Here is a 26115-nt window from a genome sequence, read left to right as displayed (position 1 = left end):
CTGTAACCAGAGGAACATGTTTGACAGAACGCCATTTTTTTCTGGGTGTCTCAGACCATCATTTAAACATCTTCTGGCTGTTCTCCTTCCCCTTCCGTCTCTAACTTTCTCCACCAAGCTAGGAAGCTCTTTCCCTGCTACTACTGGTCTGACACTTAGCATGGTGTTGGGTGGATGGTGATTCTATTCATGCAATGGAATTTTGCCTACTTCTCTGATATACTTGGCTGCCTTCTTCTTTCTGCCAGACATTGAATCATGTGTTAGGAAGCCGCCGCTTCAGCCATGGATGCTGGGGATGTGGGTGGAAGAAGGCACGGGGTCCCACCGCCACAGAGCTCACGGCAGACAGGCGACCATAGAATACAACACAGAGAAAGTCCTGGGGCAGCGATGGCAGCACCCAAGGAGACGGTTCTGGGGAAGATGAGCCTCATCTGCAGAGACTTCCAGGGAACACGAGCTCCAGGAAGAACAAGACAGTTGCCACCTGAGCATTAGAGCTGCCTTTGAAAGGGCCACGCTGAGAAGCCCGGATGGAAGCAGCATTTGGAATCTGAGTCCTCTGCTACGTCAGGAGCTTCCACTGAGAAACTCAGCATGTTTCCAAGGTTGTGTATAAATTCAAGGCAAAAATGCGCTTGGAAATCACAAGCTCCTTCCCACAGGAAGTGGGAAGAGAGGGAGAGAGAGGGAGAGACAGACAGACAGACAGACAGACAGACAGTATTAAACATGCTGCCCGGTAACCACGGCTCCGTGCAGAACTGAGCTGGTTGGTGAGCACTCTGCTGGGTGTTGTCCGGCTATTGGCCTGCTCAGTAAGGCTGTGGCTGCTCTCTGATGGGGTCCATTTCTCTCTTCCACCATTTTCCAGACATAGGCATCCTCATAGGAAAAAGCCTTTCTAGCTCAGAGGCTGTGTCTTCGAAGGCATCCCTAACTTGGGAAGGAGATGAGGAGGTGAGTGAACCTACCACAAATGTTCATTCAGTAAATTAAAGATATCCAGGAGTCCAGGGAGCTCTGTTTCCATTTGCAAGAATTAGCTTTGTATTCTGAAGGTCAGTGGCTAACAGAAAGTAAGACACATGTTCATTTTTCACTTTGATAAATACTTTTTGCTTTAAGAAACTATGATTGACAGAATAATAAAACCATCCTCCCAAGGTCCACCATGATCAAGTCTGACAAATCCCTAGTGAGTAAGAAATTATCCTCAGTATACAGGGCAGAATCTGAGACATAAGACAGCACCGTCTGTGCACCATGTCCCACTACCAGTGTGGGGCTCTTCTTGTACCCCACATCTTCCAGCCCTGACACTCACACCAATGTCAAAAGATGGGACAAAGAAGCAGAGCGAGTGTGGTGCACTGTCTGTCCCACAGGAGGAGGAAGTGGGCACTGCCCACCACTTCTGGACTGGCTGAGGACAGAGAAGTCGTCTTCGATGACAGTCTTCAAGGCATCTGCCTTCTTCCCTGCAGGCTGAAGGGCCACGCTGAGGAGCCTGCAGGCTGGTGTCTTGCTCTCCACGGTGAACTCCACTATGTCTGGCTCCCACTGACCTCCATTACTGGACTATCACTGAATGTCCAGCTGGAACCTTCCCATGCTTAGAGCTAAAGCACACCAGGAGGTCCTTGACCTGCTGTGTGACCTCAGTGGTGCCACACACCCTCTCTGAACCTCTCTGGCTTTCTGAGGGCACAGCACAGGATGAGGCTCCTCAGGGAAGCTTTGGGAGAAATGTACTTTTCTACTTCATGAAAAAGCCAGATAGGCAAGGAATGTCAAAGAAGGTGTGTAGAGAAGGGAGGGAACGTAGTTCTAAGCTTCTGGATGAAGAGAGAGCCCTCTTCACCCCATGACTGGTGATCCTGCTGCTACAGGACAGGTGCGGAGGAAGACGGCCTTGTGCTGAGGCTGAGTCTCGCCTGGAAACCACGACCAAGACATCCCATTCTCGATTCTGGCCCCTGCCACACACTGTGTCCCTTCCCTCCCAATTCCTCAGACCTGTTGCTTCTATTTAAGAATGAAAGAAAACACACCTTAAAACTTAGAAAAGGGGTAATGGGTCACAAAAAAGCTCTAGTGGCTGGTGATGTGGAACATTTTTTCATATATTTATTTGCTCTTTAACTTTGTCCTCTGAGAAGTGTTCATTTCAGATGCCCATTTTTGGATTGGATCTTTAAATTTTGGGGCCCTGGTGTTTTTTAGCTCTTTAAAATTCTAGAGAGCAGCCCTTTCTCTGAGTGCTTATTAGTTAAGATTTTTTCCAAATTTATGGGTTGTCCTTTCACTTTGTTGGTAATTTCTTTTGACGTGCAAAAACTTCTTGATAAGAGCAGGCCCCAGTTGTTAATCTTTCAAGTATTACCTGTGCGATTTGATTTTTGTTCATGAACTCTTTGCCTTTGTCTCCAAGAGTTCCTCCTAATTTCTCTTCCATGAGAGTTAGTGTTTCTGTTTTAATATTTAGATCTTTAATCCATTTTGACTTTAGTTTACTGCATGGTGATAGACCTGGGTCAAGTTTTAGTTTTTGGCATGTAGAGAGCCAGTTTTTCCTGCACCATTTGTGAAGGAGTCTATCTTTCTTCTAGTAAGCATGGCTGATAATGGTCAGATAAGGTGGCTGATTGTGTTTGTAGTGGCTTATGCATCTTCTAATCTATTCCATTGATCCTCAGGTCTGTTTTTTGGCCAATACCAGCTGATTTTAGCCTTTCAAAGTCAGTGAGGGCTCATGACATAAGAGAACCTGTACTGTAACATCCTATAACTCAGTGATATCCCAAATTTTCTGATCAAGGAGATTCTGGGGCCACAGAGGAAAGTGATCGAAGATGTAGAGTGTGTCTAAGGAGAGTCACATGGAGATAAAGCATTCTCTCAGGCTTTCACAGAAAGCAAACCAGTCAAGCAATGGCCGTGATTCATCCACATGGCTGACACTGACAAAGGATCTACAAACTGCTGTACAGGGTTTCAGGGTAAATCCTGAGGGGATTTGACCTTGTCAAATACAGAAGTTATATTTCTTGTTATATAGACCTTGCTTTATCTTGGTCTTAACCATCCAGCAGAAAAGTATAAAAATGAGGTATAAAAAGTAAAGCCATATTAATATGCTGAGCTGTAAAAGGCTCAAGTCCACAACTTCCGACATGGCCAGTCCTGCAGACAACTGACTACTATTATGGCCTACTGGACTCTATTGGATTATTGTGCTGAATTCACACACCTACAAAATTTAAATGGCAATGGAATACCCATCTCTGACAAAACTAAACAAAAAACGGGGACATAAATGAAGGACCATTTTGTATCTGTATATACAAAGTAGTTAGCATAGATATACAGCTATTTTCTCTTAATTCAATGAGAAGAAATATTTGTACTACTAGTGACTGGATAAGATATCACGTCTGCATCTTGTACTAAGAATAACTACTATGAAGACAACAATATGCAATGTATTAATTATTGAAACTGTCCTACTAACCTGTTTTGAAACTATCTCATTGCTATTTGTTTCTCAAAAAAATTAATTTAACAAGGCACTGGAGATACAATAGCATCTGGGTGCTGCACATCCCTGCCAAGTTCTCCATCCTCGCTGGCAAGATGGGCATCATTTGGGGCACTGCCAGAGCTTTCTTTGCAATCCAGAACCCCCAAGTCCTCTGCTTCTGTTTCTCCTTCCTGAATCCTGGGTCCCAGTGTTTATTTATGTGGGGGATGGACGCGAAGGCAGGCTTACCCCCGGGTGCCCATCAGAGTAACAGTGACTTACCTCTTGTAGGAGTTCCAGCAGTGCTGCAGTATCCACTATAGACGAAAGGAGATTATGAGAGAATGTTGTGGAAAATGCATTGACTGAGCTAAAGGACTTAGTGGACTGCAACGGGGATGTCCGGGGTCGGGGAGATGCCTGGAGACACACCAGACTCTGGGGGATCATTTTAAGCAACCTGAGTAGGTTGCCTTCCTATCGGGAGATGAGAGGGATTTTGCAATGTACGATGCTCAGACCTGGAAGGCAGGCTCCTGTGTCTGCTTCTCCTTGTTGCCCCTGGGTTCTTCATTTCCTATGAAGCAAGGTGCGCCATGACCTGAGGGTGCTCACATGCAATCCACTTGGTGCCCTCCAGAGGAGGAGTCAGAAAGATAGTCCCTACAAGGGACTCTTAGGACAGCAGAGGCAACCTCAGCAAGCAAACCTATGGGGACCAGTTGCCAGACGCTGGGCGGTGATCTCCACATGTGAACTCCAGGTACACAGCTTCCTCCGCACCATGAGTCCACAGATCCCAGCCTCTGCTTCATCTCTGTCCTATGCAGAAGATTAACTCACAGGCGCAGCATGTTTCTGAGGTGGAGCCTGGATGTGGGCGGTCCTCCAGGCCTTGGCTCTCCACACAGTGCTGAGTCAAGGCAGAGGGAAGTGGTCCCATGGGATGTTGTCACAAACCCATGTGACAGGGCGCTGTGACAGGCTTCCACTTGAAGGACAGGCCATATCCCAGGCCACACTTATTTTCTGTCAGCACTCAGAAGCCATTAATTTTTCCAGAATAAAAGCTTGGTGAGGAAAAGGGCAGGCTCTATGGAACCGGATAGACCTGGCTTGGAACCTCACATCTTCCTGAGGAAGTTATTCAGTTTGAGTTGGGGGCTAACTTCCCTATATATAAAGTGAGGCCCGTGCGTCCTTCCCCAGACTTTATGACCATTGGAAACCACAATGATGTAGCCTGCTTGGCACAGTGCCTGGGACAAAAGGAAAGAAAGTGTCCAATGTCTAAGAGCTCTCTGAACGCCCCTGTTGGATGGCCCCTGGGCTTTTAGGTGGTCTTTACGGGCCCCCTGGAGGCCGTTCACATGCACAGAAAGGCAGCAGGCTGGCTGCAGGCTCCTGTCTGTGAGCTGGTCTACGTCCCAGACTCTGCGGACTGGGCTGCTGCCTGCCGGACACAGTGGAAAGCAGTTGTCGAAAGTACTTTGCTTAATCGGTTTGTGCTCAGAGGAGCTTGTGAGGACTGTGCGCATGCATGCTTTGTGGTCAAACACCTAGTTCTGGAAGGCTTGCTTCATGAGAAGCCTGTGTGACTCCTGGGGACCAGCCCAGGGCCGCTGCCTTCAGACAAGAGAAATCCTGCCTCCTAGACAGGGCTTGTAGTACCTCCCTCACCCCTGAGGCTAAGCTCCGAGGAGAGTGGCCAGCTTCTCCCTGGGCCTCTTCAGGCCACATGTGCTACCGCAGTCATGGCCTCATCTAGCCATAGAGCCAAACATCTGCCTGAGAAGCTCAGCAAGTGCCCACCTCAGCCTGGGAGTACTGGAGATTCTCATGAAATGCTAATAATCCCCCCAGTGGCCAGGATGCTGCCCCATGAGTATGAGGCAGACTCTGCTTCTAACACACTCTTCGCTGGTACTAAAATCAAGTATCACCCTCAGGAATTGCACGCAAGCATTCCCAGCAGGGCAAAAGGCAGGGTGATGCATCAGAATGGGACCCAGTGGGGCCACAGTGCAGATTCAGGACCACAGGACACCCCCAGTGGTTCTATCAGAGAACAAAAAGACAACTGCAGGTGCCCCACCCCACTTGCTAGAGCATCTTACTGGTGGCCATCATTGAACAAACTCCAAACCCAGAGAACAGCCAAAGAAACACCAGTGGCTGCCACTTCAGAAGGGAGCTCAGACTGCTCTGGGGCCCTGGGGGTGGGTGGCGCTTATTCTGCCTTCTGTGATCCGTTCTACTCACTGCCATAAGCGGCTTTGGTGTGGCACCATTGCCCTGCCTACACCTTTGGCTCCTCAGGCCTTACAGTGGTCCAAGAGGTTACCAGCACCCTCTGCAGTCTGAGGCAAGACGGTGACGGTGGTGACAGGAGGGTGCAGAGTGCCTGGGCCGTCTGCGGGCTGCCTGTGGGTGCTGGGTAACAACATTTATTAGAAGTCTCTAAAGAAGTCCCTCACACTGGTCCTTCTGAGAGGGACTGCCAGTGTTACACAGGAGCGAGTCCCCTGCCTGCCCCGGCACGAAGCTACCATCCCCAGCCAGCCAGCCTTCTGAGCAGCACAGACTTAAAAATCTTGCAATTTTATTTGCATATAAAGGCCGCTAGATATAGAATATCACAATAAATTTAGAGAAACAACTGCTTTCCTAAATTTCAAGGTAACGTAAAATAGAATAAAGCCCAAACAACATTTACAATGGGAAAACAGAAATGACTATTAGCGACAATATTTTGTGCTAGCGAAGATTGCATCAACACACAGTGCAAAATGGGAGGGAGGTAAGAAGACAATCGGGGTATTTAAATAGAAAGGACAACTAAGCCTTATTTCCGTTAGCTTCCATTGCATCCACTTATGCCTATACACGCTTGTCACTGTACCTAGGTTTAACCCAAGCTCTTTCAGACCTTGAGTTCGGAGGAGACATAGCAGTTCTTCGGGAACTCGATGCACTCGTACACGGCATCGCCCGTACTGCGCTTGGCAAGAGTAAACTCCTAACTTAGTCATCATACACAAAAAATACTTATATCTACACACCCATGTTGAACAGGAGTCCGTGCGCTCATCTTTTAAAAACTGCATGAAATACGTGCTCTCGACAGATTCTGTTTCCATATTTTTAAAGCTAAAATAATTTAAAAGCAACAGACGAGGAGACCTCGTGTAGCCATGCGGCCGAGCTCGCTGACCGCGCCATCCGGGGCGCAGGCTGTCCTCCTTGGGTGACACAGTCTTGCCCAGAACCAAAACGTGGGGAGGACGTCCATGCCCACCTCCAGGGCGCAGGCTGCTCTAAGCCGCAGCAATAACTGCAGAAAAGAAAGTTTACCGGGAAAACAACGACAGTAACAACACATCAAAAAATAAAATACTTCAAACAATACTCAACAGTTGTGCAAATCAGTGTGGTTTTTAAAACACTGCCTACCTGTTCCTTTTTTATTCCTTTTTCTTCCAGCTTAAAGCATATTAAAATAAGATTTTTATCACCTTTTTAAAAGAAAGCTTGGCTGTCCTTTGGCGAACACTAACCATTTACAATGGCATGGCCTTTGAGAAAACAGAAGTCCTCTTACAAATTTACAATGCTCCTCTGGTTTCAAATGGATCCCCATTAAAAAAAAAAAGAAAGAAAGAAAAAGAAGAAAGAAGAAAGAAGCACAACCTCTAGCATCTTTTTGTTTGTTTGTCCAACAATTTACAAAAAGAACTTACAGGATTTGGAAATAAACGAGTAAGAGCGTGTAAGTGTGTAAGGAGAAAAATGGCAGTTTGTAGCGCTTCCCCACACTCGCACCACCGCAGTCCAGAGGCTCAGGAGCCCTGCGGGTTGGGAAGGTCGAAAATGATGGGCGGGTTGGTCGGCTGGAAGCTGACAGTACACGTGGAGGCGTTGATGTACGTGGTGTAGCCGTCGGTCATGATGCCGTACCCTGTAAGGAGAGAGTGTCCCTGTCACCTTCACCGCGACAGATGCACGCGCAGGGGGGCGCAGGCAGAGGCGGGGAGGCGGGCGGGCGCCACGCCCTCCCTCCCAGACCCACGCTGCCTGCCCGCAGCCGCCCGCTCCATTCTCTTTTCTCTGAATCCAAGGGAGAATTCTGCAGGCCAACAAAGGGCGGCCCTCTGCTGGCTCTGAGGCACAGTCCTCCTGGGGAGAGGCTGGGACTTCTTGACTAGCCGGCGGAGGGAAGCGTTGCCCCTCTCTGTCTTCAGGGGGGTTCATTTCAGCGCCCTGTATCAACTGTTAAGTTTTAGGGACCAGAAGAGGGACTGCTCAGGGACAAACACAACAGAATGTGCAGAAGGGCGAGCGGGCGGGGCGAGCTGCTGGGCGGGGAGCCGGCTCCGCCAGCTGCTGGAAGCGAGGCCTCGCGCTGCGGGTGCTGAGGTGTGTTTTCTTCAAATGCACAGACCCGGCACCTGTCTGGGCTGCTCAGGAGCGTCCGGGCAGGACGCACGTGCCTGCCCTTGCTTCACACTGACCGAACACCAGCATCCCCCGCGGGCGACGGAGACGGCCTACGACCACCGGAAGGAAGCCTGGCTGCCGCGTTACCGTAATCCAGCCTTCGAACCTCAGTGTGCAGCCTCCTTCGGGATGAGGCCTTAAGCCACAGAAACACAAGCCACGAAGAAACAAAATACACACGACTTATAGAAATCACTGATAAGGGTCTTTTTATTTTTTTTCCACTTGCTAAAATTTCTCCAAGTAAGCCTGCGGAGAGCTTAATGAGGGTCAATGGAAAAATCTCTTATGAAATGAAAAGAGGCATTTAAAATGTGCACGGTTTAGTTCTGGGGTCATAAAGTCTTGTTATCTCTCTCCATCAAGAGGCTGGTATTTGCCCTCTCGCTGCCCTCTTCAGCTGTCTTAAGTGAATAAAAGCAAGACAAGTTTATTTGAATACGATCTCCTCCCTTTTAAGCAAGTTTATTATTTTGGTGCTTTGGTGGAATTTCTCAGTCGTCTGGCCAGTTCAAAGCTAATTAATGATTTAAGGTTTTTTAAAGGTAAAAAGCAAGCGCTAAAAAGGGCTGCAGGAATTCAAACCTCTTTTCAAGATAATAGTCCCCCAGAAATCCTGTTTGGACAGGAGGACCCACATCTGTTCCCCACCCCCATATCTTACCATCCTATGCCAGGGAGAGAGAAGCCCCCTCCTTCCCTGGCCCTAGCCACAGACAGGGCAGGGAGCGTGGTGTTCCGGTCACCCTGCTGCTGGCCGCCCCTGAGGCAGGCTGACTTTCCTCTGGCCTCAGTGGGCAGACTTTCAATTGCTCCTCATTACCCATTTACCCGGGGAGCCACCAGATGAGTAGGCTCTGAAAAGCAAACTGCATTTTGGCTTCATCACGCACAGGGCCACGCACACCTCAGCCCAACTGCAGATTCACAGCCTGGTCCAGAAAGCAGTGGTCAGCAGGAGTGGGGAGACAGGGGCTGCCCACAGGGGTTGCAGCTAGCAGAAGCTGGCAGGCTTGGCAAACCCCAGGCTTGCTGAAAGAGGGCTCTGTCTACACAAAGGTCAGACCCTTCTGGTTTGAAAAGGCAGAGAAAACCCAGAGCTCTGAAACCTCCTGTGACTTGACTCAATTTACCTAGAAAGGCAGGGAGCAGCCGGTGGACCAGCTCCCACATAAGGAGATTTAATTCTGCTTAACCTCAGCGCGAGCCTGTGCTGAGGGTTTCTGAGAAGTCCACTGTGGTTTTCTGAGGTGACGAGGAAATGTCTCACTGCAAACGTCCTCCATGCCTGCCAGTCTGCTCCATGTCTCAGATCGCAGTGCGTCCTGAGGCATTTTTCAGAGAGCATCTTATCTTCCTAGGTCTGTGTGTGCTCCATATGGATCACAATATTTATAGATAGGAAGGGACTGTGGAGGCCTCAAATAGCTTCTAATATCCAGAGTATTTCTTTTAACTCCATCAAAGAGAACATCTGTCCTGGCATAACTCAGGGCTGCCCCATACCAGCAGTTAGCACACAGATTTCATAAGAGCCTGGGATTCCAGAAGTAGCCTGGGGGAGGCTCGGGTCTACAAGAGGGTGGGTCAGGCCACCTTCCGCTCTGCACTTGGATTAGAGCACCACACGCTATCAGCTACAGATAGGGGGTTTTCTTGTAAGGTATCATCTTATGAAAGTGTTTCATTGCTATCAAGAGTGAGGGTGACTGGGTGAGTACCCCCATGCAGCCACCCTCTCCTGTCAGGAAGGGGATTGTGGGCCCTCCCCACCCGCACTGCCAGCTCCTGCCCACACGCTTACCTTCATGAATCCCACCAAACACGTGCAGCTTGGGCCGGACCCTCCTTTGCACGGTGTTCAGGAGCTCCACGCAGCCCACCCTCTGCAGCTCCTTGGGCACCCAGTCTCGAAAACCTAAGGGCAGGGTGCAGTCAAGCTCTTAATCCTCCTCCTCCTCCAGGGGAGGTTTCTCGCTGACGTCAGGGGGATTCATGCATTATGTGGAGGCCCTGCCACTGAAGGGCTCAATGGCTTTCAAGAAACGTTTCACTCATCACTTTGTCTTCTTCAGATTCCTGAATTTTTTTCTTTTGGGTTTCATTTTTTCCTTCCAGTTAATGAAGTTTTTTTTTCCTGTAAAGACTGATTGATTCAACCACAGGTTTCACATCTACTCCACGGACCCAATGACACGTGCCACATTCCTGGTAGCCTGCCCCCAACTCGCACTCCCCAAGCCTCTTACTGTCTCTCTTTATTATACCCTCCTCGCATTCGCTTACAGCAATGGACTTCAGAGGTGGCACAGAGGAGGGCTGGGGAGCGGCTGTCTCTTACAGGGCTGCAGCAATGTGGCTCTCTGCAGGGGCATCAGCTCAGCAGCCCTGGTGGCTCCCACAGTCCAGGACTCCACGTGCCAACTTGCTTCCCTGTCGCCCCTCCAGCCATAGGCAACAACATGACCTCACAGTGGCATCTGGTAAGCTGGAGCTAATTGACTACTTTTAAAGTAAAAGCCACTTAGTATTGCGCTTAATGCAGAAAATTCATAAAACCTGACATCCATTATAGCCAGAGTCAGCGCTCTAGATGATTCAGCCTTCAGTGAAGTCCGTACGTCTCAGCACCCGGTGCAGGCAGGCAGGTGGGGGAAGGCCAGCTCATCACCACTCTGGGGTCCTGTCCACAATGCCATTAGGTGAACTCTGCTGCCGAGAACTGACCAGGCCAAAAGGGACAGGTTTTGCTTTGCTCGGCCAGCAGCAGACATGTGTGCTGAGCGGCTCTGAGAGGTTGCTAGCGGGGGCTGGGGCGACCAGAGAGGCCGGGAAGAGTTTTGGAGGGGAGGGAGGGCCCGGCAAAGATTAAGCCAGGGTCTTCAACGCTGCCTATAAAGGAGGGGACTGCAAACCCCCAGCAGTTGGTGTGGACTGCCTCATGGATGTGTTTTCCTGAAGGAGGGCAAAAGCCCACTTCATACTCATGCACCTGGAGCCCTACGGTGAAGCTCCACAGCACGGCGGCTTCCTCCAGGCAATGCTCGGCCAACTCTCTGCCCTCTGTCCCACTAGAGATGCTCGACACAGTGCCCATCTGCGTGTGCACCGAAGTTCAACTTTCTGTGGAAACTTTGCCTAGTGGTTCTTTTGGAGACTACTAGCTGTGGACGTCACTCTGGACCTCACTCTGTGACACAGCCCGGCTCACTCCATGGCTTCTATAAGGATACTTGCCTTCCTGGTAAGAGATCCTGAGGTGCTGGAGTTCTTCAGTGTCTGCTGCTTAGAATGTTGCTGCCACTTGCTCAGGTACTGAAATGAACCACGCGGCAATATCCTTCCCTTTATCATCCTATTCAAAGCTGCATTCTAGATCAGCCCCCATCGTGTCCACACGTGCACGCCAAAGGCATCCATATCCTTTACGATAGGCAAAGGAACCCATGCCTGTGCTCTGTAAGCCCGCCAGTGGAAAGGAGGGAACGCGCACCCATCATGTGCTGCTCAAACACACAGGACTTCCCTGTGGAGAAAAGCATACGGGACCAAGCGGCCTGGAGGAGAAGATGCCTGGGAAGGTCAGCTTGGGGCTCGGCATGAGCATTAGGAGCCGCTGGTTTTCAGGCTGGTAGAGGAGAAAGGGTACTGACCTCAAAGCAAGAAAAACTGAAAATCATCTATGTCTCGTAAGTGACCCTCTCCCAAAAGGAAGGTGTTGAAGCAAACTCTTCAGGAGTACGTGCTCAGAAATGCACAGTGAAGGCAGTTTCATGGTGCCTTCTGTTCATTGAAAAAGGAAGGTTTCTCCTATCACGAGTGAAGCACATTCATTTCTGAGCACAGTTTAGCCCGGCAGGAGAGGCCTGGCAACAGGTACTTCAAGAAGGTGGGTGCTGGGTGCAAATGTTCTGTAGCTAAGGCGGACCAGGAAGAAGTTCAGGAATAATTAGGAGACAATGCAATGTGGCATTGGCCTGCCCATGACGCGCAGCAGTGGAGGGGGCTGGAAGCACACCAGCAATCGGGACCGGCCACAGCCCCGAGCACCTCTGGTGGAAGCCTCCTTAAAGACCTCTCAGATAAGTCCCCACTGAACACTGTGGCTTAAACAAAATGAGATTCTGTTCTCATACAACCAGCTTAGATGTTCGACTTTAAAGATCCCCCACGTCCCAGCATTATGCGGACGAGGAAAATGAGCTCTTTGGAACAACAGTGCCTGTCACTCTGCCACCATTTGAAGCCCTGAGATCGAAAGGTCTGGTCTTCCTTACCCACCCACCCCCTCACTCTGAAAGGAATCGAGTTCTTAAAATAAATCATCAACCTCAAAGGACTGTGGTGTTCCGGACTCATTTGATTTTTTTCCCTGACTTGACTAAATCAAAAAATTTAATTTCATGAACACCTGTAAGCCTGGCAGAACCGCTGAGTTTAATTATCGTAGTGGATTTCTTTAAAGGCACTGACTTTTCTTTTTGTGTTCTTTTCCTGTGGTTGGAGGAAAATGATTATGTCCCTGGTACATTATTCAGCATGCCCAAGGAGAAGTCCCTCCCCAGGACAGAGTGCAACCAGGGCTTCACTTACCGAGAGGAGGCCCGTGTGTCATGAGGATGTCGATGCCCTCGGGGACGAGGTTCCACTTGTCCAGCAGGGACTGGCCACGGGGGAGGTTAAAGCCCCATCCATTAAACCATGGGGTCCTTGAGGGAGACAACACACAGGGGTCAGGCTGGCAGCCGGGTCTACCTGCTCCCTTCCTGTCTTTCTCTCCCCTCCTGGATGGTTGGCCCTGGCAGCACTGTGCTTTCTGTTGATTGCTTCAAAGCCACCCCACAAGAAAGTGGGTGTGGAGCCTAGGAATTGTCCCACCAGAAAGACCTTCCCAGCGCGGCTCTAGCACAATCTCTGCAACACTTTGCTTTTCCCCGAATCTCAGCACTGGCAGACACCCAGCACTGGTCTGAAGCTTTTCCAGCCTTCCCACGTTTATCTCCCTCCCCTCGGTCATTACGAAAGAGCCTCCTCAGAAAAGAAGTTTCCTACAGTCTCCCAAGCCATGGACAAAGGGCTGGAGGCAGGATCTTTGTCCATAACTTCTGAATACTCTGGATTGAGACTGCTGAAAAAAACATGAGGCCCTGAAAAGCAGAAAGGACAACCGTGAACAGAAAGCAGGGGACCTGCCTTCCTTCCCCAGGGGGAAGATCTGTGGGGCTTCCCTGGTCAACCTGGAATCCACTCCTCCGACACTGGCATGAGAATTTCACAGGAGCAAATGCTGCACGGTGAGTTCCTGAGGCGGTGCTACGCCGATGAAGGGACTTACAAGGGCAAGCGCCTCTCTCTAAAGAGTGCTGGTGATCATAGCTGCAAAGTCCCATTTGCAAATACGCTATTTAGGGAGGTGATTTTTTCCTCTAAAAGCACCATAGGCTGAATCACATTAGTTTACAGCGCTTCCTCACTGTGTCCTGTTCCCAAAGGCCTAGCTGCCACCGCTGCTCTTTGAAACTGAATCTTGCTCTGTAGGAAAATTTCAATGTATGCGCACACCCTAAAAAGACACGCTGATCGTCTTTGTGGCAAAGCCCAACTTCCCTCTCCTCATCACCCTGCTTCCTCATCTTTAGGAAAGAGGCAACTCCGACCCTTGCGGCCAGAGCTCACCCACTGAGGCCACACTCTAAAGACAGCCATCGCAGCAGCGACAGGATCATGAGAAGCCGAGCTCACACACAGCAGCAGAGAAGCACTGGCGACAGGGCACAGAGCTGGGAGACGGCTGTGGAGCGCCTCGGGGAGACGCACAGCAGTCACAGCCCCACGCGCTCTGCGGAGGAGGGGCTGTGCCTGGAGGACACTGCGTGCCCCAGCTAGGACCAGGAGCAAGAGGGTATGTAACTTACTTCCTAGCCACTCGCCAGCCCTCTGCCATCCTCTGGGAGCTTCCTGGAAGGGCCAGGGATAACAGGTCAGCAGAGCGGCCTGGCACGGGACAGCGGCTCGCAGCACGGCCCGGAAGCCATGAGCGAAGGCAGGGCCAATCCCTTCAGGCCCCAGCAATTGCCTCTTCCAACCAGACCCCACCTCCTAGCAGTGCGTTTAGCTCTCAACTCCTTGGGGAACCCACCCAGAGGTACTGCGCCCATCGCCCGGGCACGTCCCCAAAGTTCCACTGCAAATGTGTGAGGTTTTGTGGGGGCATTGGGATGCAGACCACGGCGGCCACCACTCGGTTCTCCTACACTACCCAGATTCACTTACTACCACCCTGGGTGAGCCTCTCTGGACTCTGCCAAGTCTGTCTGTCTCATCCTCGGAGCCAAACAATTTACCAGCTTCACGGTTCTGCCATCGAGCTGCGTCACAGCCCAGTGGACTTCTGCAGCTGCTTCTGCCGGCCAAGATCTAACCCCTCCTTCTGATGAGAGCCCCTGTACTACCTGTGTGTAAAGCTGAGTCCATCGTGCTGGGCCAGAGCAGGTGCTGATCTCCCTGCAGGGACCAGCACAGAGATGGACACGTTGCCCACGCTGGTCAGTGAGCCTGCAGGACTTCCTTGGTGCAGCCTAGAGAAAGGTCGTCGTTTCCTCGCCCCAGGAAAGCTCCTAGCTCTCAGGAATTACCTGGCTTCTGGAAGTACCTGGATGCCTTAGCTAGTACGTTGAGAACCAAATCACTGCAAAGACACCCAGGCGAGGAAGAGAGGGCTCAGGTGACACAGTCAGATGCAGGAGCCAGCCAATAAAGCCCTCGTCTTCGTAGCAGCTTAAGTCCTGTTTCTTGTCCTGAGGAGAGTCCTGCTACTTAGACTTACTGTACATAGTGCAAGAATGACCCGTGTGCTCATGAGGCTCTCAGCAAGGTCCGAATGGCTCCCAGAACGTGTGCCTGCATTCGCTCACACAGCAAAGGGGGACCGAGGCCCTTTAAGCGCTCGATTGCCCTTCCGACGGGAGTGTATGGGTCACCCAGGTGGACCTGACGCACGCCCCTCAGAGGAAAGGCGTAGGGAGGGGAGAGGAGAGAGACAGGGGAGAAGGCTCAACCTGCTGTCATCTTGGAGGACAGAGGGCAGGCCCAGGAGGAGTGTGGGTGGCCCCCAGGGCCAAGAGGCGCTCTCCTGCATGCCTTGGGAGAGCAAGGCAACCTGCACACAGGCATGCAGCCGGCTTCCACGCCAGTGAGCCCCGTGTCTGACTTCTCACCAGCGCGTTCATTAGACAGGTGCATGCCAGGTGAGGCTGCTGACTAGGTGCTGACGTGTGTCACACAAGAAGCAGAGCCGGTGCAGTGCCTGCCTCGTGTGAGCAGGGATGTCGCACCGCTGGGAGCACAGGGCCTGTGCCCACGCTGCTGAGCCTGAGGACTCCTGGGGTGAGAGGTGGCTTGGTAGGCCCCATCCTGGCAGCCCAACACGCAGACTTGGGAGAAAGCAGGGAGCGCCTTTAAGGGGCCCCAGGACTCAGTCTCCTCTGTCCCTTCTTGCAATGTTTCCTATCTTTAGATCCCCAGACACTGTCACTGGAGTCCAAAGTGCAGCCTTCCCGCTTGGGAGCCTGGCCACCTCATGCTACTGTGGTCCTTTCCTGAGACTCATTTTCAAAATCAAAACAACAGAACAACAGCCTCAGAGCCCGCTGAGAACCCAGCGAGCGCTTTGGCAGGAGAGGGACAGAGAACAAAATAAGCAAAAACAGCTGTTCTCCTAACTTCTGACAGCAGCTTCTGAGCTTACAGTTCTCGTGTGAAAGCAAATGAAGCTGGCGTCGAGTCCCCCACGCGCCCACGCCATCGGGGCGGCAAGCGCTCTGATGTGCCAACGAGGGGCTGCTTGAGGCCCAGGGCACCGGAGTCTGCCAGAGTCAGAAAACACGACTTGATCTTTTCAGTCATTCCAACGTGCCCCACAGGATGTTCTCCTAGGTGCCCAGGCCACGTTCCCCCAGGAAATGCTTTGTTTTATAAGAGCTCCATAAGGATTAGGACAAACTCTGTCTATAGATTTCACTGGGTCAATGTCAAGCTTGTGACAAAATCCAGAAGCTTCCAAGGGAAGGATGAAGTCGTAAAGTGTCCTTTATGAGCATTACTCGGGCTCAGCCATGTTGTTCCTGGAGGCGGGCACAGGTGAGCTACAGGGAGGGGCGCTGGTTGATGGAGTTCTGGACACTTTCCATACAGCATTCACACAGATGACCGAACACAAGTCCACAGGCGAGCACTCGGTGTTTAGATAAAAACCTGCAATCAGCAATGCTCGCAAGCCCGCTGTTCTGTGACCAGCAAAGAGTCGTGACTTGAGCCCAGCTCCAGTTCTGTCTCCTTGCATTGCAAGGTGCTCACAGAAGCTGGGGAAGGCTGCAGCAGGGCAGCACAGGCCAGCTCCACAGGCTCTCAGCCGAGGAGAGCGCAACCAGCAGGTGACGTGGGACTGCGCCTGAGAGTCACCTGGTGAAAGCACAGCGTCCTGTGGGCTCTCTGTCTCCCTGCATCCGCCAGCCGAGGATTTTCCACAAGACCAACCAAGAGGGAACTGCCCAAATATGCAGTTCAGAATTAGCCCACACTCGGGCGTTGAGGAGACGAGATTTGGGGGTTCATCTCCCCCTGGCCTCAACTCACCAGCTCCTGTGGGCCTCAGAGTCCCCAGCAACTTCCTCCTGAGCCATGCACGAGTGGGTGCACTCACTTATGGGACCTAGGGGTGCTTGGGTGCTTGGCCCCCTGGAAAGGCCCACAGGGGAGGCAGAGGGCCAGGAGTTACGCGAGCAGCTGACCCACCCCGCAGCATCTCTTCTTTTCTCACCGACCTCCGCCCTGCAGGCCAAGCCTGATCTTGCCAGGACCTGAAGGTCCCGGCTTCCCCCTTCTGTGCGGTGGGCTGTTCGGGCAGAGCTGGAGCACATCAGCATCCATGAGGAATGAGCCTTCAGTTTAGACTGGAAACAGGAAACCCCAGCCTGGAGCTCACCAGGCACTCCTGGAAAATGCACTCAATGCATGCTCAGCCAACCTCCAGGGCCCCACAATGGGTTTGCTCTGCAGCAATGGGGTGCGGTGGGCAGGGACAGGAGGCGGAGCCCAGGGGACAATGGCCATGGCCCAGGCCAAAGGCTTCGTAATTAGCTGTGACTAACGAACACCACATGGGAACCAACTTGTAAGAAACCAGAGCACAAAGCCCTCATGGCCGTGGCCCCTGAGAGTGGAGCCCCACCCCCTCCCAAGGGAGGGTTAGCAAAGCTTAGGAGGGAGGGAAGGAGGGAGGGAGGGAGGGCGGCAGAGAGACAGCTCAGGCTCACTGGCCTGCAGCGTGCATGCACCCCAGCTTGCACTGGGTGCGTCTGTGGCTGCTTCCCAGGTACCCATTCCCTTGCTCTGGAGATTCCGGGCTCCTGGTCTCACGCTGGGGCCAGGCGCAGGGTGCAGGGTTCCAACAGTCAGAACTTCTTCCTCACAGAGCCAGCACAGGGCAGGCTTTCTGTGTGGAGCCACTGCAAAGGTCTGTGTGAGGCCGGAGCCACCAGGATGTAAACCCAGGGCAGCACAGACAGGTGGGCGGCTGCTTACCTGGTGCAAACTGTGGGCTAACGGGACTGGGAAATCCTGCAGGTTTTGCAAATGAGAAGTCGTATGCACAGCACTAGAGTGTCTGCCTGTGTGCGCGAAGCAGGCTACCATCTACAGACACCTGGCAGGGAGCGCAGATGTACAGCCTTTGATTCACATACGACACAGGTCAGCAACACGCCCGACGTGGCGTGCACGTGTGTCCACACGCAGCGCTGTCCAAGTTCTGTCTTCTGTCTGGGATTTCCCCTGCGGGGCTCTTCCTATTGTAGACTGCTGCTGAAGACTTCAGAACTCTTCAGAGCATGAGCCAGGGCTCCTGGTGTGAGACGGAGGCTGAGTGCTCCTCTGAGGCCCTTCCCCAACTCGCAGGTTTTTGGAGCAGCAGCAGGTTTGCAGAAAGGTGCCTGTTCTGCCTGAGAAGGCGAAGGCACAGGGCGGAACCGGAAGGTGGGTCTGTGGTGCTCAGTGCCTCTCCAGGTGGTGGAGCTGCACGTACACTTTCATTTTCCTTCGTCCACATTTCAGTCTGTGACCATCACCCTCCCCGAGGAGCTGGGTGCTTTCGCAGTGCGTCTTGCTTCCCTTCACGGCTCCTTCCTTCCCCTGCATCTCTCAGTCCCTGCCCCATCTGCAAAAACTCCATCTCCTTGTTTCCTGTCACCTTTTTTATTTCCTCTTTAGTTCATTTGTACTCTGAGTTTCCCATGTATGAGAAACCACGCCTCCTCAAGGCTGTGTCGGGGTCATTCGTTGACACTGCGTCTCAGGTACACCCACTTCCTACACGTACCTCTCGCTTGCCTCATTGTGGCCCCCTGAGCTCCTCTGTGTGCAGACACCACCCTGTCTTCACCCACCTGCTGATGGGCACCTGGCTTGTCCCGTGTGGACTGCTGGGACAGGGTGTCTAACTCTTTGGGGAAGATGACGAGAAGGGGAAGCACTGGATCGGACAGGTGGTGGATCTTCAGCTGGAGTTGTTTAGAGTTGGGGGTTCTTGGAAGGTATGTAACAGGCGAGTTTCCCTGGAGACACTAATCAGTGCTGTCCACCTCGCCGGTCGGCACCTGCACACAGCGAGACCCAGACGCTGGGCAGCGCTTTCCACGTATGGTCTCTTCTCTGCACAGTGGGCCTCAACTGCAGCTTCTTTCGGCCTGGTGATGGGCCATGCCTGACCTGGGCTGCCTGGGCTGCATACCACCCAGGCCACGGAAGCTGATTTAACCACTGCCAGTGAAGAGCCTGCACCTTTCATACTGCCTGTCGCAGGCTGCACGGCTGTGGTGCTGACGCCTGACGTCCTGCTCACTTGGCAGCTTGGCGCTCCCTGAATGCCCTTAGACATGGCAGCGACCCTGGTGCTGCCCCACAGGAGGGCCCAGACGAAAGGTAGATACCACGCCTAGTCAGCCCACGGACAGCTCCACACCCCATGCATCTTGGACACACAGCAGCACTTGGTATCTCCTGGGGAGGGACGGGACATCTGCCAGGCGACACTTCCACTTCTGCAGCTGCCAGGGAACACGGGCCCCTCCATGCTGGCTCCCCACAGCCGTGTCCTGCCCATCCACCTCTTCTCTGGGGCTCAGCCACACAGTGCTTTTCTGTGTGGCCCAGACACTGTTCTGACAGAGGGTGGCTGTTGTCCTCTGCACGCTGCAGATGGGAGAAGGCAGCCTCCTACTTGCGCTTTTCCTGGGAGCTTCACCTGCTGCTGGCCACAGTCTTCACAACACGGCCACCACCAGCCTGCTGCCCAGTTCTGTCCTTGGAGAGGGGGTTGGGAGCTCTGTGCTTCAGAAACAAAGCCACTGCAGCTTGGTCTCAGACACGGTGTGCTCAGAACTACTAAAGCGCAGGCCACAGTGTCAGCCCAGCCTCCCAAGCACGCTGGCCTTCAATCCTGGAAGCGAGGCCATGCATTGTGCACAGAGGGGAGAGAAGCTCTTTGTGTCCACTTCCTTCCTGTGACTTCCTCTGTCACTCCTGCTAGGGGGCCGAGCCAGCGGCCCTTAGAGGCCCTGGTGCTTCCATGTGGGACCCTCAGGACAAGAACGACCCTGCTCAGACCAGCGGCCCCAACAAGAAGGCCCTCAGCTCTGCTGCTCCCCACCCTGCCTGGGACCCACCTGGCACCCAGCCCTTGGCACAGAGGAGCCTCACAGCTAGGACAGCAAAGTGCCCTGCACTCAGGGCTGAAGGAAAAGCAGAGGCTTAGTAGGTGGACAAAAGTGAAGGCAAGCAGCATTCTTTTGGGGAGGAGGAGTGTATTATTTTATCATGGAAAATACACACAATGCGCAGTTTACCACTGTAACCGTCTGAAGCACATAATTCACTGTAGAAACCCGTGTGCAGTGTTGTGAGACCACGACAGTCTCCATCTCTAAGATGACTTCCTCGTCCCCCGCGGAAGCTTGGCACTCGCCGTTCACCAGCCCAGGCCTGGTAGGTAGCGCGCTCACCTCTGTCTCTCCTCTTTCCTCCTCCACAGACCCAGCAAGGAGCAGCACTGAAACCAAGACCACCAAGCATGGGGCCGCAGGACAGTGGACAGCAGGACAGTGGCCCGGAGTGGAGCTAGAGCCTGCCCAGGGCTCAGGAGCTGGGCACAGAGCAGCCGCGCCTTCCAGGAGCCATGCAGGTGGAGGCTGTGTGCCTGACTCAAATTTCTCAAAAGTGAGGAGAAGGGGAAGGGTGGGCTCAGGGTGAGCTCTGCCTCATCACACAGCAAACACTCAAGGACCGCAATGGTGCAAGCCTGTCATCCCAGCACTCGGGAGGCTGAGGCAGGAGGGTTGTTAAGAGTTCAAGACCAGCCTGGGCTACAAAGCAAGCTCAAGGCCAGCTTGAGCTGTATAGTGAGACCCTGTCAAAAAAAAGAAAAGACCCTGTACATGGTGAGAACCGGCAAGACCTCTGCCCCCACAGACAGGAGAACACAGCTCATCGTGTTCGGTCTAGTTTAGGGTGTGCTTTTGTGGGCGCCATGTATTCATGCTACAAATGTTGGTTTCTCTTGCAAATTATTTAATATTCTGAGGCACCAAGGGGACAGTGCTGGGAGGCCTTTAACACTCGACTGGAACGCTGCTGCCTAAGCCTAGACCCACAGAGAATAAATAACAAGGGGATGATGAAGTCCTATGTGGCCACTAGCCACGCATGGGCAGCTCAGCAGCTCAGCAACTCCAGCCCTGTGAACCCGAGTCCTGCCTCTGGCCCAGAACAGGCACTTGAGTATTTACCAGCTGAATTCGGTGACAAATGAGGGTTGAGGGGCATTTGTACCTTCACGAGAAAGTGTGCATTTCTCAATGGGCTGGAAGCCCACAGCATTAGCTCTCAGCTCAGTGTGCATGCAAGTGAGCAAAAAACGCTTAGACAAAAGCGAATAGGACAACATGCCCAGAGTCGTCTGGGGATGGAGCTGTGCGTGAGCTCTCCTCTTTCCATTATTTATCAGTTTTAAAATAATGACTGTACAGCATATGGAGAGAAAGCGCTCTGCAGTGTGAAAATTCTTAATGTGCTTAAATGCAAGTGACGCTGATGGAAGACTTAGAGAACCACCTCCCGGGACCCTGCTCTCGCTTGGGTGTTTCCTCTGGGGACATGCAAGGATCCCTAGACTCGGGGAAGTTTGCTCAGGAAGCTGCCACGAAGCCTGCCTTGCTTCTGTCCCCTCCTCACTTCCATTTGGGGCCCTGGGGAGGGGTCTCAGCCCACTCATTCACTGAGTGACTGCAAAGGAGCCACTTGCCGAGCTCCCCCTTGGCGCCCGGGCACTCTCCCTCCTCTGGGGATTCGGGCGTCGGTGCAGGCCACACTGTCTACATCTGCGTGCCACTGTCCTCACTTCAGCTCCTTCTCCTCTTTGTTAGTTCAGCGTACCCCACGAGGTGAGCAAGATCCCAGTGTTAGGGACAGCAGGGAGCAGAAGGAAGGGTTGCACAGACTTGCTTCTGACCATCTACACAGACGCATCACAGAACCCTGTGACGCAAGGCAGAACTTTGCGGGTTTGGGTTCCAATCTGTCCTGCTTGCCCCTTGGTACATGACCTTGGGCAGGGCCATCACCCGCTCAGTGCTGACATCTGCAAAGTGCGGACGATGCCAGGGCTGGCCTGGCTCTGTGTGCGGACTGAGTGTGACAATGCTTAGCAGAGCTGGCCCCGGATGAAGAGCTATGCGGTGCCTCTTCTCACCGTGATAAACTCTGACATTGTCATAAATATGGAGACAGCGAACACCTTCACTTCTGCTCTCTCACCCAGCTCTCCTCATCACCAGGGACTTCACCTCCTCTCTATGTCTAGCACTTAGGAGGAATCACCTGGATCCATCATGGTGACAGATGGCCAAATGGACCTAGGGGATAGCTTGGGAGATGGTGAGGAAGACACAGACCAGTGAGTCAGAGGTCGCAGTTTCCTCTATGAGTCTGCAGACTCACAGATCTATCACCTTGAGAGTTACCTCTCTGAATTCCTGTTTCCTGAATGGTGAGACAAGGGGACAGTGATCCCCAGGAACCGTGCCAGGCTGTCACACAAATGCCTGCATAAGTGGCTTGCCAATCAAAGCAAGCACTTCCACAGGGTGGCTCCAATTCCTGGTCACTGCTTGTCTCAAGGTCTACTGACACTGGTGGAGGCTCAGAGGAACAAGCATCAGTGACAAGCAGGCCGGGTGCAAGTTGAAGCACTGGGCCTCATTCACCCACCACTCAGGCTCTGACAGAGCATCTCAGACCGATTTAGGACAGTAGGAGAGCACTGCCCAGGCAGGACGCAGCATCAGGGGAAGCGGTGAGCCCGGACCCGGCTCTCCATCACAGCACAGCGTGGGGACCCACCGGCGTCTCCCCACTGGTGCCAGCCAGTCGTGGATTATTAATTGGGCTCAGTCACCATCACGGGTGGCACCTTCTATGCAAGGCTGCAGCGCAGTGCCAGGGGAGATCTAAATTTGAGACGCCAGGTGCTGCACCCCCTCCCCACTGCCGACTGCTGGGGTACCAAGACAGGCACAGGCAGAGCCTCTCCCTCACTCTGCCCATTAAAGGTTTACTGCACCCTCAAGGCTGAGCTCACAATTATATCTCCCCAACCTGCAGCCTTTTGTTTAATCCTCATTTGTGGAGTTTATCATACTCTGCGTTATGACTGGAACGTGTGTATGCATGCACTGTCTGCATTTTCCACTGTGTTCTGATGGCCATTTGCATCCAAGTCCTGCGAGGGATCAGGCGCTGCCCTCCCCCAATGCTGCCGCGTGACCCAGTCGAGTCCATCCCGGAGCCCTGCGAGACCTAGAGTAACACCTGGCCCCACACGGACACGAGAGAAAGTCCTGACAGTGAAAGCTGCGGGAGAGCGCACGGCAAGCGCCCACCAGCGCTGCGTGGCGGACGTGCCTGGAGACGTGGGCAGGAGGAGGCGGGCAGAGTTGGGCTTTTAAGAAAGCAAAGGCCATTTACAAGTACTGGAAAATATATATGTCCTCAGGGCCAGCGCTGTACAACGCGATGCCCACTGTGTCATCACGCAGCACCAAGACGGATTGTAGGTATGAAAGCCACACTCCATTCGTGACACTTTGTACAAAAAAGGAATGCAAAAGCACCGCAATAACATTTATGGTAGATACACATTCAAACGATGGCTAAGCTGATCAAGTATGCTATTAAAATGAATTTTTCCCTTTTACATTTTAAAATGGGCACAATCTTTTCAAATCACATACGCGATCCAAGTTATCTCTCTATTGGGCAATGCCGCCCATACAGACCCTTGCATCCCAGTGCAGCGGTCCCCAGGTAAAAGGCATGAGCCAACGGAAAGTGACAGTGGACGCCCTTCTCTGACAAAACCAAACAAAAAGGGGATACAAGTGAACAACCATTTTGTATCTGTATATTCAAAATAGGATAGATATACAGCTACTTTCTCTTAATTCAGTGAATAGAAAGATTTGTTCTAATAGTGTTTGTGGACAGGATATCATGTCTGCATCTTGTACCATGAATAACCACTGAGAAGACAACAATATGCAACATATTAAGCATTGAAACTGTCCTACTAATTGGTTTTGAAACTGTCTCATTGTTATTTGTTTCTCAATAAGATTATTTTTTTAAAGAAAGCACAGAAAATGGTGCCCACAGTCTTATTCACCACAAGACCACTTAGAAGAGCAAAATATTGGAATCTGTTATGTCCTACACACTGCACTAAGAAAGAATAGTTAAGAAAATGACCATTACTTGAAGATTCTGTAAAATATATGCTGCATACACATCTGTTATGAAGAGGAGGCAGCAGCACAGACATTTCTGAGATCTATGTCGCTTGGGAAAAAAAGTCAACCCAGGTTGGGCACATCTGCAGTCCTAGCACTCTGGGAGGCTGAGGCAGGAGAGTCAAAGTTCCAGCCCAGCTGGGGCAGCTCAGTGAACAAGACGGTCTCTACATAAAGCAATTAAAAAGCAGGTTGGGGAAACAGTTTAGCAAGAAGTTCCTGGGTTCAACCTCCAGTTCTACAAAAATAAATAAACAAATAAACAGACGAGCCCACGCCTGCCTGCACCTAGTGTCTGTGAGCCCACACACACCGTACCTAGTGTCTATGTCTACACGCAACGTCATGCATGCACCACATGTATGCTCAACCATGACCACATGCCAAGCTCTGTGCTAGGGAACAATCAGCACCGCAGGCGCAGAGCATCCAGGGAACAGGACTACACATCACACCAGAAATCTGGAGAAAACAAGGTCACCACAGGGATTGGTCACACTTAGGCTGTCCTGGGGACAGGCGAAGTGAAGGAAGAAAGCCGTTCTCCTGGACAGGGGCAGGGTTTCCTCAGAGGCCACACCTCCTGGGACTCCTGGGCCGCTCCGTCTGGCCCAGCTCACCCTTTAGGCACCTTCCTGAACGAGTGAAAGGCATCAGGTCACAGTGGCCCACGGAGACCTGGGTGACGCAGCGCAACTCACGATCGCTGCATCTGGGAAGTGGCCCCTGTGCCTGTCAGCAAATGCACGGACAAGGACAATGTGTTTACACACAACGGCACTACTCTGCCACGAAGAAGGATACATGGGCATCCTTTGTATGAAAATAAATGCACTTTGCAGTCACAGTGCCAAGTGCAATAAAACAGACACTCACGCTTGCATGCTGCGTGGCTTCTTGTCCATGAGAAGCCCAGAGTGCAAACGAACTAAAGAGCAAAATAAAAGACAGCTGATGGGACACGGAGTAGATTTTCCACAACAGGGAAGGGGACCAAAAGCTGGGGAGGTGGAGGGAGGGAGGGTGTGAAAAGCACTCAGACGCATCCTGGCCCAGGCTGTCTTCCCATCCTGGCCCCAGTATCTCTCGGTGGTGAACGTGATCACCGAGGACCGCAAACAGCCTGATGAAAAGAACCCAGTAGGTGGGTGAGAGCATCCGCCTTCCCGGAGAGTCTGTGATGGAGGGGGTGGCCGCCCGTGGGTCCTCTCTGGGGCTAGAGACGGGACAAGGGAAGGTCGTCACTTCTGGGGTGAGAGCTTCTATTCCGTGGGCACGGGGAGAACAGGGCGCCATATGAGCGCACAAGCTCTCTCAGAGCTCTTGCCATGCCTAAGGACCAAATGCACACTGGTGCTGGGCTCATCAGCATGGTGACCTGCAGAACAGTGCGACCTGTGACTAGTCAGAATGATAGAGGGCGGTGGAAGTAGCTCGCCTCCAAGGCAACCGGCTGGCGCCCCTGGGCAGTGGATTTCTAGTTTTCACATTTCCAGCCACTGAATTCCCTCAGTTATGGTTTCTCCATTCCCCCTTTGATGCCTGGCAGGATGCTGAAGTCATAAATGTTCTGTCCAACTCTCTGAGTTTGCTATCTCACTCAGCAGCATAACCCACAAAAGCCAGACTCACAGAATATGTCCCTGATTTTTTGTTGCTGTTATTGTCTTTTTGAGTCAGGGTCTCCCTATGCAGGTCAGGCTGGCCTTGAGCTCATTCATAGCCCGGGCTGACCTCAAGCTCACAACGAAGCCCCTGCCTTGTCCTCCCAAGTGCTGGGACATGCCACCATGCCCAGCCTATCTTTTCCTTCTCTTTTGGTTTTAGTTTTTTGCTTTGATGCTAAGGCATGACATACTCGGCTCCAAACACTTAGGCACAATATTAGCCACACTCAATCCATCTCTGGATTTCCCCCAAACAAAACCAGGTTCACGGCTTTGTTGTTTCTTAAAGAGTTTTTGATGAATTTCAGGGATACTGAAAACAGAAACATTTCATTTTTCCTATACCCAGTCCTATTCTTCTCTTATTACCAAGCAAGCCTGCATGAAAACACTCTTTGTTTTATAAATAGAACACTGTTCAAGGTTTTCTCGAGGTGTCTGCTAAAAATAAGGAGGGCTACAGCTTACAGCCCTTCTTTATAGCCTTCAAAATAAAACAAAACAAAGCCGCAGTGCCTGAGTTTAACTG

At 52.1% G+C, this 26115-nt stretch overlaps 1 protein-coding gene across 9 annotated transcripts in view; it reads right to left on the bottom strand.

The window, feature by feature from the left end:
- Window positions 1–6111: 6111 nt before the first annotated feature.
- Window positions 6112–26115, bottom strand: part of Mpped2 (metallophosphoesterase domain containing 2) — a 162799-nt gene continuing 142795 nt past the window's right edge. For 8 of the 9 annotated variants that reach the window (XM_023704244.1, XM_004644107.2, XM_023704242.1 and 5 more), the window contains 3 exons: window positions 12617–12732; window positions 9828–9941; window positions 6112–7484 (listed from right to left, as the gene is read on the bottom strand). In XM_023704244.1, the coding sequence (XP_023560012.1) occupies window positions 7366–7484; window positions 9828–9941; window positions 12617–12732 (349 nt within the window). In that variant the 3' untranslated portion in view covers window positions 6112–7365. The remainder of the gene's footprint in view (window positions 7485–9827; window positions 9942–12616; window positions 12733–26115) is intronic. The other variant, XM_023704245.1, reaches the window with a different exon arrangement.

Source organism: Octodon degus, unplaced genomic scaffold (assembly GCF_000260255.1).
Source record: "Octodon degus isolate 3935 unplaced genomic scaffold, OctDeg1.0 scaffold00193, whole genome shotgun sequence".
Classification (NCBI taxonomy): Eukaryota; Metazoa; Chordata; class Mammalia; order Rodentia; family Octodontidae; genus Octodon; species Octodon degus.
Note: the sequence above shows the minus strand (reverse complement) of the source record. Positions and strands in the feature narration are given on the sequence as shown.